This window comes from Sorex araneus, chromosome 1 (assembly GCF_027595985.1).
Source record: "Sorex araneus isolate mSorAra2 chromosome 1, mSorAra2.pri, whole genome shotgun sequence".
NCBI lineage: Eukaryota > Metazoa > Chordata > Mammalia > Eulipotyphla > Soricidae > Sorex > Sorex araneus.
The window spans coordinates 55202254-55220051 of record NC_073302.1 but is presented as its reverse complement, the minus strand read 5'-3'; the positions used below and the strand labels follow the sequence as shown (position 1 = coordinate 55220051).

At 38.8% G+C, this 17798-nt stretch overlaps 1 protein-coding gene across 1 annotated transcript in view; it reads left to right on the top strand.

The window, feature by feature from the left end:
- Positions 1-17798, top strand: part of SH3GL2 (SH3 domain containing GRB2 like 2, endophilin A1) — a 214630-nt gene that overhangs the window by 167282 nt on the left and 29550 nt on the right. The window contains exon 3 of the mRNA XM_004600170.2: positions 301-373. Coding sequence (XP_004600227.2) covers positions 301-373 — 73 coding nt within the window. The remainder of the gene's footprint in view (positions 1-300; positions 374-17798) is intronic.

The window sequence follows — 17798 nt, the reverse complement described above, 5'->3', positions numbered from 1 at the left end:
AATCAGATCAGTCCGCTAATGGGAGAAGTCTCTTTCCACCTTAGTTTGCCAGAAAATAATGAGGTGTACATGAGAACAGATTTCAGAAAATTACCAGTATCCTCTGTGGATAAATAGGCTCTCCAAATATTGATCGAACCCATTTGATTGTAAAACCATGATTCCTTCTGGCAGTTCCTCAGAGGCCCTTATCCTCCTGCTCAGGATTTGTGGTTGCTCTGTTGCACCACCAGTGTTCGCTTATATTATACTCAACAAACACTAAAGTTTGTCATTTCAGTTATCATTTTCTCATTTCAGAAAGTGGATGTCACCAGCAGGGCTGTGATGGAAATAATGACTAAAACAATTGAATACCTTCAACCCAATCCAGGTAAGTGGTAGTCTTCCAAGTAACTTTAAGTTTTTCTTTAAAGACACTTCAGACTTAGTGCACTACTTTACCTCAGTCCTTCTTTTGGTGGTTCACTGACTTAAGAGATTGGCGACACTTTGAGGTTCCCATCAAATTAACTGGTACATTTTGTGGTGTTATATCTGACCTGACCATATGACCACAATTGTATGACCCCTGGTCATTGCATCAATAAAAGCATAGCACATTGCCAAAAATAGATAATGGAACAAACTTGATGACCTCTCAGTGTCTGTGTTGCACGTCATAATGCCCAAAAGTAGAGAGAGAGTATGGGGAATATTGTCTGCCTTAGAGGCAGGGGGAGGGTAAGAAAAGGGGGGGTATACCCAGGATATCGGTGGTGGGGAATGTGCGCTGGTGGAGGGATGGGTGTTTGATCATTGTGAGATTATAACCCAAACATGAAAGCTTATACCTATCTCATGGTGATTCAATAAAATTTTTTTAAAAAAAGAAGAAAAAAGCCAACACATTGAACAGAAAACTTTCTTTTTAAATACTAAACAAATAATAGATCATTGTATAGGGACAAGAATTTTTTGCCTTTATCTTTGCATAAACTTTGAAATATTCTTCAGTTTCCTCAGAGGGAGATTTACATGTAAATTATGGTATTTTATTATATCTATAACATAATATATGTGATATATATGACACCATTGTGGGGACAACTTGGGTGACAAACTATAGTATAGGGATGGTGCTAGCTGTTCTTAAATGAACTTTAATTTCCAAGGGCTGGAATAAAAGAAAATTGGGACATTTATAAGGTGATATATAATCATTACCAAAGATTTTAAAATGTAAACAGCTAAATTATTTTTGTAAAATGCAAAGGGTTTAAGTTCATATAGGCACATTTGAAATCTTTGAGAGCTATTCTTACTTCTGATTTCTCACCAAGCATATCACAAATCAGCATTTGTTCCTGCTAACCGTTCCTTATATTTTAAAGGAAGGAAGTTGTCATGGAGATAATGAAGCTATCTATATACCTTGAAAATAGAGCCAAACAGAATTGGGGCAATCTCTGCAGGTCTGAAATGTAACCAAGCGAAGCAGCTGACATAAGTGCCCTCCCTGGTCTTTTGAATAGTTCAAAAGCAGTTCTGAATAGCAAAGTATAGAAGATGGTAGTAAGGCCCATTTATTTGTGTGAGGTATGTGACTGGAAAACTGCTCACTCTTAAAATTTATTTCTTTGGAAGTTTCAGAAGGAGATTTCAGTGTTCTTACCAAGACGCTCCATGTCTGTGTTAGTCCCAGTGTGTTGGTATCTTGAGCATTAGGGACCCGGAGTTAAGGAAATGTTGGAGTAAGTAGAGCTCATACCTTGTGAGGGCTGCAAGGCTCTTAACTCTTGTGCTGCCTGTAGCTTTCACAGTACCATCACTTGTCTCCTCTGGCACAGCTACCTTTTTCAGGGCAGACATACACTCTCAGGTGAACATTCTTAATCTCTGTTACTTTCTTAAAATACATCATAACTGGGATTATTGGAAGAAGGTAAATATACTTACAAACATGATAAACTCTTGGAGCCAGGGATTTAACAGACAGGATAAAATAGTTAATGGATTGGTTTAAAGTTACTAAAAATCAAATCAGTAATTTTACCTAGAGCCTTATTCCTGACCTTTGTGTTCTTCCCAGATGTCCAGATGTGTGGATCTCCTGAGTATCAACCTGTACATGGTCAAATTCTGAAAGATTATTGCTCACCCTTTCTTACTACAAGAACCTAATATAAGGGCCCCAGGATAGCTCAGTGCCTGCACAGCAGGTGTGCATGAGTCTGCAAACTCAATCTCTAGCACCCCTGACCCCCATAAGCATAGCCATGCTGAATGGGACAGATGGTGCTGCTGTGATGTAGAGCCCTGGCAAGCACTACAACCAAGTATGTGACCATTACAACTTTACAACAACAAAGGACAGGGAACAGGAAGTTTTGTAAGAAATAGATATTAGCTTCTCCGGGGTATATTCCCAGAAGTAGTATTGCTGGGTCAAATGGGAGCTCAATTTCTAATTTTTTGAGAAGTGTCCATATTATTTTCCAAAAGGGCTGAACCAATCGGCATTCCCACCAGCAGTGTAGAAGGGTCCCTTACATTTTCGAGCTTGTTTTTCCCTCATACAATGTTCGAAAACCCATCCCTCCACCAGTGCCCATTCTCCACCACCAATAAACCTCGTATCCTTCCCACCTCCCAATCCCATCTCCCCCCCCACCCCACCCTGCCTCTCTGGCAGGGTATTCCCTTTTGATCTCTCTCTCCAATTGGGTGTTGTGGTTTGCAATAGGGGTATTGAGTGGCCATTGTGTTCAGATTCTAGTCTACTTTCAGCACACATCTCCCTTCCCACGCGGGATCTCTATCTGTACCCACATGGTGATTCACTAATTAAAGAATTAAACAATAAAATAAATAAATAAAAATATAAAAAAAGAAATACATATTAGATAAAAGAAATCACTGTATAGGGAGAATACAGTGATTGCTTCTATCTTTGAGTAGAACTTTGAAGTACTCTTTAACTCCCCATGATTTGCATGTGATTACGCTATAGTTTATGGTGGTAGGGTTAAGAGGGAAGACAAGGAAAAATAGTATTTATTAAACAATATTGCATTTTTAGTATGTGCTATTTACATTCATTTTCATCTCTAAAAGTAACTGTCTTTCCTGACAGTGAGAATAAATAACAGTCGAGCAATTTATACCATCTAAATGAGACAAAAATTTCATAGTAAAACAAATTCTACATTGGTTTCGATTTATGTTTTCTTGATTATAGTGAAACTGTGTTTTACTATAGGTAAAAAGGTACCGTATTTTTAATACAATGCCTCCATCAAATTCATAGTCACTCAGAACCTCAAATAGTGACCATATTTGAAAATAGGATTATTCCATATGTAATTTATAATCTTGAGATAAACTCTCCTCCTGAAGTTAGAGTGAACTGTATTCCAAATGACTACTTCTTAAGAAGAGAAGAGCATAAAGACACAGGGAGAATGCTTAGGGGCCTGAGAGATAGCAAAACGTTTAGAGTGTTCCTTTTTCTGTGGTGTCCCTGTCTGCTTGGGGTGTCAGGGTAATATTTGCCTCATAGAAACTGTTTGGGACTGTTTCTATTTCTTCAATTTCCTGGAAAAACTTGAAGAGGATTGGCAGTAGGTTCACTTTAAATGTTGAAAGAATTCACTAGTGGGATTCCATTTGAAATGGAATTCCAAAGAATCCCATTTGGGCCTGGGCTTTTGTTTTTGGGAGGACTTTTGAATACCATTTCAATTTCCTTGACACTGATAGATTTGTTCAGTTATTCCAATTCTTGGTTCAGCCTTGGGAGGTTATAGGAGTCCAGAAATGTATCCATTCTTCAAGGTTCTCTTGTTTCATGCCTTAAAGATTTTCAAAATAATCTCTGATAATCTTTTGAATTTCTCTGGTTTCTGTTGTGATGTCCCCCCTTTCATTTCTGGTTCAGTTTTTAGGGTTGTCTCTCTCTCTCTTTCTTTGTGAGTCTTGCTAGTCTTATCATCTTACTTTATTTGTCAAAGAATCAGCTCTTGGTTTCATTGATCTTTTGGATGATTTTTAGGGATTCCATTTTGTTAATTTCTTCTTTGATATTCATTATTTCTGTCCTCCTGCTTGGTTTAGGCTCCTTTTGTTGGTTATTTTCTAAGGTCTTAAGCTGTGAAGTCAAGTTGTTTATGTGGGCCTTTCTTCCTTCCCGATAAAAGCTTGCTGAACTATAAACTTTCCTCTTAGCACTGCTTTCACTGTGTCCCACAGGTTCTGGTAGCTTGCGTCCTCATTCTTGTTTGTTTCCAGGAATCTTTTGATTTCTTTTTTAATTTTCTCCCTAACCTACTGATTGTTCAGTAGTGAGCTATTTAATTTCCAGGTTTTTGATTTGGTCCTCTGCTTCTGTGTGTGATTATGGTCTGAAAATATACTTGATACCATTTATATCTTCTTGATTTCATAGAGGAATATTTTGTGGCCCAGCATGTGGTCTATTTTGGAGAATGTCGCATGTGCACTGGAGAAAAATGTGTGTTAGGCTTTTGGGGTTGAAGAGTCCTGTATATTTCTAGTAGTCCTTTATCTTCCATTTTTTCCTTGAAAGTCAGTATTTCCATGCTGAATTTTAATCTCATTGATCTATTAAAAGGTGACAAGGTGGTGTTGAAGTCTCCAACTACTATTGCATTGCTGCCAATGTTCTCCTTGAAGTCTTTTAGTGGTTGTTTTAAGTATTTTGCTTGCCCCTTATTGGGTGCATATATATTTAGAAGTGTAATTTCTTTCTGGTGTACATATCCCTTGCTTATTAAGAAATGGCCTTTGCTGTCCCTTCTAATCCTTTTCAGCCTGAAATTTATACCATCAGGTACTAGTATGGCCACCCCGGCCTTTTTGAAAAAGTTGTTTGCTTGCAAAATTGTTTTCCATTTTTTGACTCTGATTCTGTGTTTATTCTGACTATTCAAATGTGTTTCTTATAGGCAACAAAATGTGGGATTCAGTTTTTTAATCCATTTTGCCACTCTGTGTCTCTTAATTTGTGCATTTAGTCCATTGACATTGAGAGAGATTATTGTCATGGAGTTTTATGCCATAATTCTATAGAAATTTGTTGTGTTTGTGGGGTTTGTCCTGCCATACAGTAGCCCCTACAGTCCTTCTTTTAAGGTTGGTTTTGATTCTATGAACTTCCTGAGCTGTTTTTTCCCCATGAATTTGTATATGATTCCTTCAGATCTGAATAGAGTTGGGCCTGGTAAAGTATTCTTGGTGAGGCATTTATTTCATTAAGTTTTTGAACTGTACCCCACCCTTGACCTCAGGCCTAGAGAGTTTCATATGCTAGGTCTGTTGTAAACCAAAGGCATGATCCTTTGTATGTAATTTCCTTCTTTGATCTTACTATTTTTAGTATTGCATCTCTATCTATGATATTTGATGCTCTGATTAGGATATATCTTGTGGTCTTTTTACTGGAGTCTCTTTTTGCTGAATCCTTCAGGCTTCTTGGATCTGGATGCCTGCATTTTCCAGCTCTGGGAACTTTTCAGCAATGATTTCTTTTTTAACTGTTACTACCTCTTTGGGGTTGCCTTTCTGTCTCTCTGTGGGGGACAGCTTCTGATGTTGTTCCTCCTGAATTCATCCCATATGTCTCTTACCTGGCCTGGAGTTATTTTGAGGTCTTTTTCCATCTTTTGTTGTTGTCTGTATGCATTGTGGAGCACATCTTCAACTCACTGATCTTTGGTTGTTGTCATTCTACTGTTGAGAGCACCCATTGAGGTTTTTCTTTTCATCTACCAAGTTTTTGTATTGATGACCTTTCTGTTTGTATTTTTCTTATTTCTGCTCTCATTTATTCCTGTATTTTATTGGCTGTCCATTGCACTGTTGCTCTCATATCTTCCTATATGTTATTGGATGTCTGTTCCACTGTTTCTTTGATCTCATTGAACATCCTCATCATTTCTTCTCTGAATTCTTTATCAGAGAGATTTTGTATGTGGGTATTCCATGAAGGGGTTTAATGCTTCTGTCTTCCTCCCTCCTCAGGGTGGTTTTCTGCACTGTCTGTGCACTGCAGTGCACTATGGGAACATAGTGCCTGTGGCAGTGATCTCTTCTTTCCCCTTGTAGGATATTTCCTTTTTTTTAGGTGTTCCTTTGTAACTATGTAGAACTACTTTGGAGATGGGTCTTATGGGTTATATTGGGGGATAACTGGTGGCTTGTCAGCAGCCATCCACTGGAAAAGACATGCCTTTCACCTTCCTAACCTGTGGGTGGGGTGTAGCAAAGTTCCATAGGTTTGAATCCAACTTAGTTGCCACCTAGAAACTTGACCATGGCTGCACAGCTGCTTCTGTCCCCTTAGCCACTCCCACCGACTTTACATTTTTTTTATCTTGTGCAATATTGTAAAATACACTGATTTGTATGTTAAAGTACATCGCAGTTTAGATTATCCACATTTCAAGTGCTCAGTAGTCCAATATGGCCATTGATTCCCATGGATCACCAGGACTAGAAAATTTACCATTCAACATATTATAGTATAATGTATGTTTGATATTTAGATTTTAATTTATATATATTTTTAGCTTTTATTATTTTATTATTATCTTTTAATTATTTTTAAATGGAACTCCACGCCAGGCTGTTTTCACTCGGGGTGCCCCAGAGAGGGGCGGGTGAGAGCCTGTCCTGTCCCAAGGGACCCAGCCCCGGCAGCCGACCTCTACTACCCAATCGCCTCACTCCAGTCTGCTTTCTGGACACATTATAAGACACTTCCTACCCATTTTCCATAATTACCACACCATATTTGATGGAGTTCATACAGTAGGCAACAAATCATATAGTCATATATATATATATCTCCACACATATGTAATATATATACACACACATATATATATGTATATATATACATATATGTAATCATTGGGAAAGACGAGTAAGGAGAGGCTGCTAAAATCTCAGGGCTGCTGGGAGAAGCGGCGCGGCGAAGGCCATCTTATGGACGTTTAATCAGGTATGAACTTTTGGCGAGGAAAGGAAAAAAAATGTGTTTTGAACTTGAACAGTGGGACACTTGGGAAGTCGCGGGCTGGGGCTGGCACCGGCTCTGGCCTGCGCTCCACCGGGATTCGAACCGGGTGGCCATGCGTTGGCACGGCTGCTCTGCTGCTATACCCAACATCCGGAGCCAGATGGATGACTTCTGAATGCAGCAAGTGCTCCCAACCATGTCCCCAGAACAGCAATGCACTGGGACTGTGAGTTGTGCTATGCGATTTCTGGCAGAATTTTCTCTGGACTTTATACAGAAATCCAAAACTGTCGCGTCCGCGCGACTGAACATTTATAATTGTCAGTAATGTGAAATGGTTCCTTTTGAACAGGCCTGGCTTGAGGGGGAAACTCCAAATAATAACAGTAAGTTTTTGTTGAAATATTGAAGGTTATTAATGTAGCAGCGACCTCCCTGGACTGTGAACTAAGCAAAAGCCCCACACTGGCCGACGTGGCGTGGCGTACACCATACTATGAGTACTATGAGGCGCGGGAAAGGGGATGATGGGGAAAAAAAAGAAAGAAAAAAGGGAAAAGGAAAAAAAAGAGAAGAGTTATGTACTTGTAGCAGTGGGGCTACATATTTCTTCATTTCCAGCAATGTAAAACTAATTATCAAATGCTTCCTTGGTAGTAGGTCTGTCTCTCTTGGGTGGAAACTCCAACAACTATAGTGAGTTTTATAGTGAAATATGGAATGTAATCAAGGTAAAGAGAAAATGAAGTGAAATTCATTAGTAATACAGTAGGGGGTAGGGGGTGGGGGCGGGGGTATATTGGGGTTTTTGGTGGTGGATTATGGGCACTGGTGAAGGGATGGGTGTTTGAATATTGTATAACTGAGACATAAACCTGAGAACTTTGTAACTTTCCACATGGTGATTTAATAAAAAGTTAAATAAAAAAAAATAAAAAAATAAAATCTCAGGGCTGGGAGGAATAAAGATGTTGGTGCTGCTTGAGTAAATCGACAAACAATGGGATGACTGTGACAGTGACTGATTTTTTAATGAATCACCATGAGGTACAGTTACAGACTTACAAACTTTCCTGCTTACGTTTCAGTCATACAATGATCGAGTACCCATCCCTCCACCAGTGCCCATTCTCTACCACCAAAGTTCCCTGTATCCCTCCCAAAGTTCCAGTACCCCTCCCCCTTGCCACCACCCCCGCCCCCACTTCCTGCCTCTTTGGCAGGCACATTCCCTTTTACTCTCTCTCTCCCTTTGGGTGTTGTGGTTTTCTGAAGGTAGATTATTTGTCACTTTTAATAGATTAATGGGGTCATGATTTGGGGTCAGGGTATCTAATATTTTCATGACTTTCTGTAAATTTTCTTCATAGTATTCCAATGCTGATTTTCCCCTTAAATAAAACAATGAGATATGACTAGGTTGTTTTGGTTTAGGGCTTTAGCCTTTGTGGACTTGTTACGATAAGAAGTTTTTCATTTACAATGGAAATTTATTATTAGCTTGATATAATAGTCCTATACACTTTTTAATTGATGAACAAGTTTTTCAAAATGTAGCTTGTGTATGTAAAATTTTGTAACCAGGGTTTTGTTCTCTGTAGAAATGTTTTCTCCTTGAATGCCTTTCCTCTGTGGTGTTGAATGCGAGTGGAGCAGGAGTAACTCCATCATGCTTGGTTCCTGCTTCACGTGTTGTTTTTCTTAAACCTTTTTTTTCCCTTAAAACCCTGTTTCTCCCCCCTGGCCATCTGTGAAGGAAGGTCATTAGGGCTGAAAACTCGGCCTTGGCAAATAGTTTCATAACTGCTATTCACTGTCCATAAAAGCTACCCAAACACAAGCAGGGTGAGCAGCCGCCCGAATGTTCTGAAAACATGTCTAGATCACCTATCTGTAACTGCTTGTTTGTACTACTTGAAATTATGTTTTCTTCTGAATCATGAAACTTACATTTTCAATTATGTTTTTGTTAAAATTCATACATGCAGTTTAGGATGTAAGCAGATGTAAACATTAACTATAAAACTTGCAGCTTTTCCCTTGTTCAGGGTCTTGCTTGGGCCTGTGTGCCTAGAAGCTTGACCCTAGTTAGCTGGCTTAATAAACTCCGCTTGTGTATTACATTACTGGCTGAACTCTTTGTGGGGGTTCGAGGTGGCAGAAATTATTGACACCGGACCCTAACAGTGATACTGTTTTCTCCACAATTCCTGAGACTGAGGAATTAAATTTGCACTGTGAGATGTCTATTCACATTATCTAACTAATAATTTCAAATCTCATTTTGAAATGTTTCCTGTGGATATAAAACTTAAGTTGTTAATTTTAAAATATTATATTACTATCTGCAGCCATATTGCATAGAAAGTGTTACAGTTCTCCTACAGGCAGATCTCTTAGATGCCTTCCAAAAATGAATAAATACAGTGATAGTAAAATATTTGGAGGAAGCAAAACTAAAATTTAGTTCATGTTATTTGTCACTTGAATATTCACATCCTCAGCACCACAGCAAGCTGAATATATATGTATCTACTATTTCTCCTGGAGTGCAGGACCTGTATCATAGTCATATTCTTGCCTTTTTGGGGGTCTTAGCATTGTACCTGGAACACTATCATCACTGTGTGCTCTGAATAGGTCAGGAATGATATTTTTTTACTCAAAGATATATTTAGCCTTTATCCATTACTCAAAAATGGATGTCATTGGGTCTAATAACCAGAGCTGTTACTTTTCCAATTCCTCACACTGAAAAGTAATCAAAAGGCATGAAGATTTCAAAAGCAATTGTGAGGAAAATGTTGCTAAATTCCAAAGCAATAGACTCTTTCAAAGTTGAATATGTTACAAAGGGTAGCCTAGGAGGCTGGAGAGATAGTACAGGGTTTAGGGCACTTGCTTTGCATGTGGCAAACCCTGGTTTGAAACTCTGGCATCAAATCTGGCTTCCTGAGTATTTCTAGGAATGATCTCTGAGTACAGAGCTTGAAATGTGCCCTGAACACTTATGGGTGTGTCCTCCCAAAAGAATGGGAATGATAATATAATTCTGGAGGAATGTGTTATAATTCAAACTTCATATATACTAAAACATAGAGGAGTTTGCCACTTCTATTGCAGGGAAAGTATTGAAAATCAATAGGTTCCTAAGGTATTTGGGACACCTTACTGGTTTATAATATTAAAACCGGTAGATCAGTATTCTTTAGCTGTGTCTCTAAAGACTGCTGGGGATAGGCCATATTAAAATGTTATTAATCATGACAGAGATATTTTACATGAAATAATTACATGTGTGGTAGTGTGGTATCATAATAAATCTGTCCATGTGATAAATTTCCCCTCTTGTGCACTGTATAATAAAGTCTCCACTGTATAATTAATTTCCCCAATGCCCGAACTCTTTCCTGTCTAAGGACTTTGTACTGATTGTTCCCTTTTCCTTGTATGCCTCACCTGTCAACTATTTGACACCTGTCTTCTTGCTTAGCCTCCTTGTCTCAGCTTAAATATCACCACTCTGATAGGTATTCCATGAGGCCTCCATTTCATAGACCTGCTCCAGGGGAATCCCAGAACTCTGTTGCATAAATGCCTTCTACAGTGTGTCTCCTGTACTTTCTATTTAGAATAAAAAGAGAAGTCCACACCCAATGATGATTGATAGCCTCACCTGGCATCTGATGATCTGACTTCATTTCCTATCTTCTCTACTGCTCTCTGTCTCATTCTCGCTGCACCAGCTCACCAAACACAAGGATACCCTCTTGCTTCCAGAACTTTGCAAGTTTTTCCTGAGTTTTTCAGGTGTTTTCAGAGTTTTAACTGAATTCTGTGAAGTTGTCCTGACCATTTTGTTTAAAAACAAAACAAAACAATAAAATCTGTACATGTTCTCTGAGATCTTTATCTAATTTAGTGTTGTTCACTATACTGACTACCACTCAGACTTTTTTTGTATGTCTACTAGTTGCTTTGTTACTTGTCTGATGATCTGACTTCATTTCCTACATCTCCTATTAGTCTCCGTCTCACTCTCTGCACCATCTCCCCAAACACAAGGGCACCCTCTTGCATCCAGACCTTTGCCAGCCCTGCCTGTGTTTTTCAGGTGTTCTCAGCGTTTTTGCTGAATTCTCTGGCTCAAGTATCCCGTTAGTTATTCATCTGTCCAGACCATTTTGTTTAAAAACAAAACAAAATCTTTACATGTTCTCTAAGACCATTATCTAATTAAGTGTTCTTCACAACACTGATTGCCACTTAAACCTTTCTTGTATGTTTACTAGTTGCTTTGTTACTTGTCTCTACCCCCATAATGCAAGTGGCCTGGATGTAGAATTGTTCTTTGTGCAACATAATCAGTCATTATCTTTTAACTGTACTTATCATGCTATGGACTTTTCTGTGTTTGTGTTCAGTATCTTTATTTGTTCAATAGCCTGCCTTCCTGCATATTTACTGCCCTTATATTATGTTCTGTACATAGAAGCCAGTTCATTGCTTAAAAAATGATAAATGTTATCTCATTGCTTCCCTGCTTATTACCCTGCAACATTTTCCGTGAAAGTGATAACTGGCCTCCTGGGCGCAAGGCCCTGTCTCCTGTGGTTCTTGCTCTGCCCCTCAGCCCACACTGACCTCTGTCCACTCTCACGGATTTATTTCTGATTCTCATCCAAGCGAAACTTGTTCTTGCTTTAGAGTCTTTGCACAGAAATTTTCTCTGCCTGGAACATTCTTTTTCTGCTTCTATTGTGTCTTCTTATCATCATTGTATCTCCCTGTGTCGTCCTTCTTAGCCAAATTAGCTAAAACAGCCTCTTCTACCATCCCTCTTTTATGTTTCTTTCTGTTATTCTATGAATGGTTTAAATAATACTTAATTCTTCATTTTGTAATTCCTATACTCATCATTTCAAATTTTTCATTTGGAATGTTATCACATAGGGTAAGGGTAGTGACTCTGTCATGTTTATTATTTCTAATATGCAGGGTCCTTAACAACAGTTAATGAATGAGTATTCTTTCTTTTCCTGTGTTTTATACTCAAAGGCAAATATTGCTTGTTTCCTCACTAATAGCCAGTAGCTACACAGAAAACGGTGCTCACTAGGTGTTTAATTAGTTGAATTAATTGCAGCACTGTTCACAATAGCCAAAATCTGGAAACAACCTGAATGCCCTAAAACAGATGACTGGTTAAAGAAACTTTGATATATCTACACAATGGAATACTATGCAGCTGTTAGGAGAGAAGAAGTCATGAAATTTGCTTATAAATGGATAGACATGGAGAGTATCATGCTAAGTGAAATGAGTCAGAAAAAGAGGGACAAACATAGAAGGACTGCACTCATTTGTGGAGTATAGAATAACATCACATGAGGCTGACACCCAAGGACAGTAGATACAAGGGCCAGGAGGATTGCTCCATAGATGGAAGATTGCTTCATGAGCAGAGGAGAGAAGGAAGATGGAATAGAGAAGGGATCACTAAGAAAATGATGGCTGAAGGAATCAGTCGGGATAGGATATACATGCCGAAAGTAGATAATGGACCAAACATGAACCTCTCAGTGTCTGCTGCAAGCCATAATGCCCAAAAGAAGAGATAGAGAGTATGGGGAATATTGTCTGTCATGGAGGTGGGGAAGGGTAGGAATGGGGGGGTATACCGGGGATAGTGGTGGTGGGGAATGTGTATGGCGGAGGGATAGGTGTTTGATCATTGTGTGATTGTAACCCAAGCATGAAAGCTTGTAACTATCTTATGATAATTAAATAAATATTTTTTAAAAAGAATAATCCCTGAGTACCACTGGGTGTGGCCCAAACACATACAGAGACAAATTTGTTGACTTAATTATTCATCATATTAAGCATATTTTAACTCCATCTATCAGAGTAGCTGACCTTTCAGAAAGAGTCATGCTCTTCAGGCTTAAGTAGATCAGGATAAGAACTATTGGTCTGTTTAACTTCTATTTAGTGTCGGATATAGTTACATTCCACAGTTGCTCTAGAAAATGTGTGAAAGTGCCTACTGTTATATCAATAGGCTGATGCTGATGCAATTGATAGATTCTTCATATGTACTAATGTAGATAATAGTTTTTTCCTTATTACACATAATAGCTGTTTTATTATAAACCCCAGGAGAGATTATATTGTCCAGAGTCAAATAAAAAGGAATCAGCATTCATATTTAAACATTATTTTTAATATATTTGTAAAATTATTTCCTTTTGATGTGGGTGGGATATGTGATTTGTTTCAATCTATAGATATGGCAGAGATAGGGCGATCAACCCTTTATAACTCTCAACTATAATATGGCAAAGTTTGTGGTGTCAAGACCACCATCATATTGCATTACAGAAAACTGTCTCAATAGACCTCATTAAAAAACATCATTCTGGCCTAGAATTCAGTTTCCCTATTGTGACTGCCTTAGGAAAGGGCTCAGTGTCAGACAGCTGGTTGTCCTCTAGGATCCAAGGGCAGCTACTAGTCATCAGCTGGTAAGAATCAAGAATGTTCAGGTATATTGCCATAAGCAGAGAAAATTTGTCAACCTGGGTGAGTTAAAAGATTTTTCTCCACTCAAGCTCCCTATCAACAAGGGGCCTTCACCCAACACCTTGATTGGCTTGGGAGATTCTTCAGACTTGATTCAGTTGCAGTGGATTTCTGACTTAAAGAAACCAAGGTAACAAATATTCATGGTTTGTGCCACCAAGTTTGTGGGAATTGATTCTGTAACAGACAGAAATTTTATATCCCAGAGCTCCTCTATCACTGTTGGAGCCATTAGGCTGTTTTGTCTTCCATCACCTTAGGCACTTTGGTAGCTTGCATGAAAGCAGAGAAGGAAATTAGTAAGTCTCACATCATTTCCATTTGGTATATAGTCTCCTAAAGCACCCACGCAGTGTTAGAATGGTTCACTCTATGCTAAAAATAAAGGTGTTCTGAACCTGGAGGCAGGGAAAAGTACCTGGCAAAGTACCTACACTTTGTATAAATTTGGGAATCTGCTTTCTTTACTTGGGGAATCACAGGCCTACTTAAGAGTACCTCAGTTCTCTTCCCCTCTGACTGAAATTGCTGCCTTTATTCTTTTATTTTTTTTTAATTCAAGGCACAGTAATTTATTTACAGTGCTGTTAATGATATGGTTCCAAGCATACAATGTTTCAACACCACATGGGCATGGGCCACCAGAGTGTCTAATTTCCTACACAGTTGTCTCAGGGTCTCCTCCCACCCTTCCACTCTTCCTTATAAACCAGTACTCAGGTTCTGTTGTCTTTTATATGGTTACTACATTTGAAATCTTTAAAATATTCTGTTAAAAAAATAAAATTTTCTATAAAAATTTTATAGAAAACGAAAAACAGAAAAAAAAGGAAAAAAAGAAAAAATGTTATAGAAAGAGTCTCTTGCCCCCACGCCTTGCTGTCTTCACCATGGCCCCTCTGAGGGAGTGGGTTAAGTTTCCCTCCTCGCCCCCAGCAGAGCCCCGGCAGCCTCAGATCTCCGGAACCCAGCCATAGCCATGCTCAAGGCCCCTCTCCATACATTCGGAAAAGCCTCACACATGAAAGAATTAGGAGAGAAACCCAGGTGTGTGGGATCCAGGGCTGAGATCTCCAAGCCTGCTCGGATCAGGACTAGGCCTCTTCCGCCCAGATCCCCCTTTTTCCAGTAGCTGTCCTGTCACACCCAGTGTGTCACTCTGGTGCCATGTAATCCAATCAATGGCCAACAACCAGAGAGTATAAAACCAAGCTCCTGGAAGTGGCATCTTATAGCCTAGTTCTCCCTCGGAGAACCTTGCAAGCTACCGAGAGTTCCCTGCATGCATGGGAGAGCCTGGCAAGTTCCCCGTGGCATATTCATATGCCAAAATCAGTAACAATAGTGGGTCTCATTCCCCTGACCCTGAAAAAGTCTCCAATGAGGCATCCTTGGGAAGGATGAGTAAAGAGAGGCTTCTAAAATCTCAAGGCTGGGACGAATGGCATTACTGAAGGTGCTCGAGAAAATTGATGATCAACAGGATGATGATGATGATGATAAAATAATCAAAACAGTACTCAAATTAAAAAATCTAAATCTTTTTCTGTAGAGATTAATTCTAAAACAGATAAGTGTAACCGATTTGACATGACTTTACTAATTTTAATGTTTAGACACAGTTTATTTTTTATTTGAACAAGGCCATACCATAAATTGTAAATTATAATACAATGTTCATTGTTTAATACCAAAACAAAACAAAACAAATGAGTACTCAGTTGCTTACACAGCAATTCCACAGACAAGGGCTTCAGGGGATCTATAGACAATCCCTTCCCCTCATTGTTGTTTCAAGTTCCCACCCTCTATCTGCTCTGAAAACTTGAAGAAGCAAAGGTAATGATGCTAGTTTGTTCACAGAGTTGTCTGTTTTGTAGTTTTTAATTTGCAGAACCATTTCTGTTTCTGTGGAGCAATTCCCTGCTGTCTCATAGCATGCTGTGAAATGGGGCTGGCACCTAGCCACTCCCAGCATGGAGGTGGGAGATGTTTGCTGCCCCATCTCCTGGGTTCTTTGGGGCTGCTGATGGTATACCACTGCTCATGTCTTAAAATACCTCCCTGCTGCCTCCTGCTCAACAGGGGCATGGAAGAGTTCTGTCACTTTAGAGGGAGGTGTGATTTATAAATAATATTATTTGGGTTGAGGAGAACATTATCCAAGGCTAGAGTTGAAGTTAGAAATAAGTCAACTGGCAAATCTGCTTCCTTTCTCCTCTCAGCTTTTGAAAACATTTCCTTCAAGGGAAACTGCAGAGGTTTGAGAAAATTTGTCTCACTATCCTATAAATCTTTTGCATCCTCTAATAATTGCTAACATGCAAGCTGACACGACATGTGGTTCTCAGTGTGGGAGCATCAGAGAACTCATTTAAAATCTCCGTTCTTCTGAGATTTTGCTCAGAAAAATTAGGTCATTATAAGCAATCATAATAGGTTATGTAATTTATATTATTTATTACTTATATTAAGTTTCAAATCTAATTTAACATGATTTGGAGTTTTGTACTCACACCCCAATTATAATATCTGTACTAGACTTTATAAATTTAAAGAAACTTGGAATTTTCCCTCTAATTAAAGATATCACTGAGACTTGATAAGTAATAAAATGGTAAGTAAAATTTTAAGCTCTCAGTAACCATTTCAGGGAAATGAATATTAGTTACAGTTTTCTCCAGCCAGATCAGGGAAAGGAAAGAACTAACAGTTTAGTACTGTTTTGACTAAAGTCTTTCTTTTCCTTTCACTACTCCAACAATTCTGTCACTGAGGGTTATCGTCTCTTACTTAGCACAGGAGTCTGAGAGAGGAGGCTAAACAGCCCTCTTTCCTACAAAGCTGGTGAGCTGGTGAACTGTGTCAACCCAGATCTGTGTTAATCCTTTGATTACCCTTGAATTAATTATAGGAAATGAGAAAAGCTTTTATAGAAGAGTGAAGTTCTAATTCTTTTACTTCAAATAGAATCTGTTTTCACATTTAAAGCTCACTTTGGACTTAAAATTTTAATAATGCTTATTCACAGTTATATTTTGTAATTGATATCCCTACCAAATTTGATAATTTTCTCCAAGAAGAAAGAATAATTGCCTGTTTTCTTTGAAATAACTATTTTCACTTTTCAAAAGAATCTTTTCTTTTTGCTAAAAAAAAGAATCTTGTTTAAAGATCATTAAATATAAACTAGGTAAATAAGACCTGGTTAATCGGTTGAAAGCCTGTCTCAGATGCTGGGGGAGAAGGCAGTTGGGATAGAGAAGAGAACACTATGGTATAGATAGGTGGAAATGATTGTCCTGGATAAGAACTGTATGCTGCAGCGGATGAGGGAGCAAGCATGAGAGAGAGAGAGAGAGAGAGAGAGAGAGAGAGAGAGAGAGAGAGAGAAAGGGAGGGAAGGGAAGGGGAATAGAGAGGAGAAGAGAGGAGAAGAGAGAGGAGAGAGAGGAGGAGGCGGAGGAGGAAGAAGAAAGTGCCCTTGATAGAGACAGATTGAGGGGGAAGGAAGGACAGGAAGGAAAGTGTAGACACTTGTGTGGGAAATGTACACTGGCAGAGAGATGGATGATGGAACACTGTATGTCTGAACCTTGACCATAAACAGCTTTGTAACTATCTCACAATGATTCAATGAAAATAATGATAATAAAAAGACCTGGTTAAGGTATTCACTCTTGTAGAAAAAAATCTTTAAGTAACAGATGAAAAAGAAAAAATTAAATCTTTATACTGGAGTTTTAAAGATTGGTTTTTATCTCAGCAGTGACCTTGAAGATGATGAAATTTATTGGTTTTGGGTGCGCAGGGCTAGATATTATCTACTTGTTTGCAAATGACCTAGTTCAGTTATCATTCTACATTCTAATGTGTGCATGATAGAATTTTAGACTTGAAAGTCTCTTGAGAAATCAGGTGAGCTGGTTTTGTTTCAGATGAGGATCCGAGAGTCCAAAGGGGTCAAGAGTCCCCAGAAGTCTCACAGATAGAAAGACCTTCAGTCTCTCACCTCGTGGTGCAGGACTCATCCTGCCTCCCCAGTCTGAGTGTCACACTTCCTTAGCTCTACATTTTAAAATACCTAACAAGTATAAATATAGCTGATGTGCTATAATTTTCTGTGACTAGTCCTGGTTTGACCTATTTTATTTTGTTTTGGGACCACACTCTGCAGTGTTCAGGGCTTATT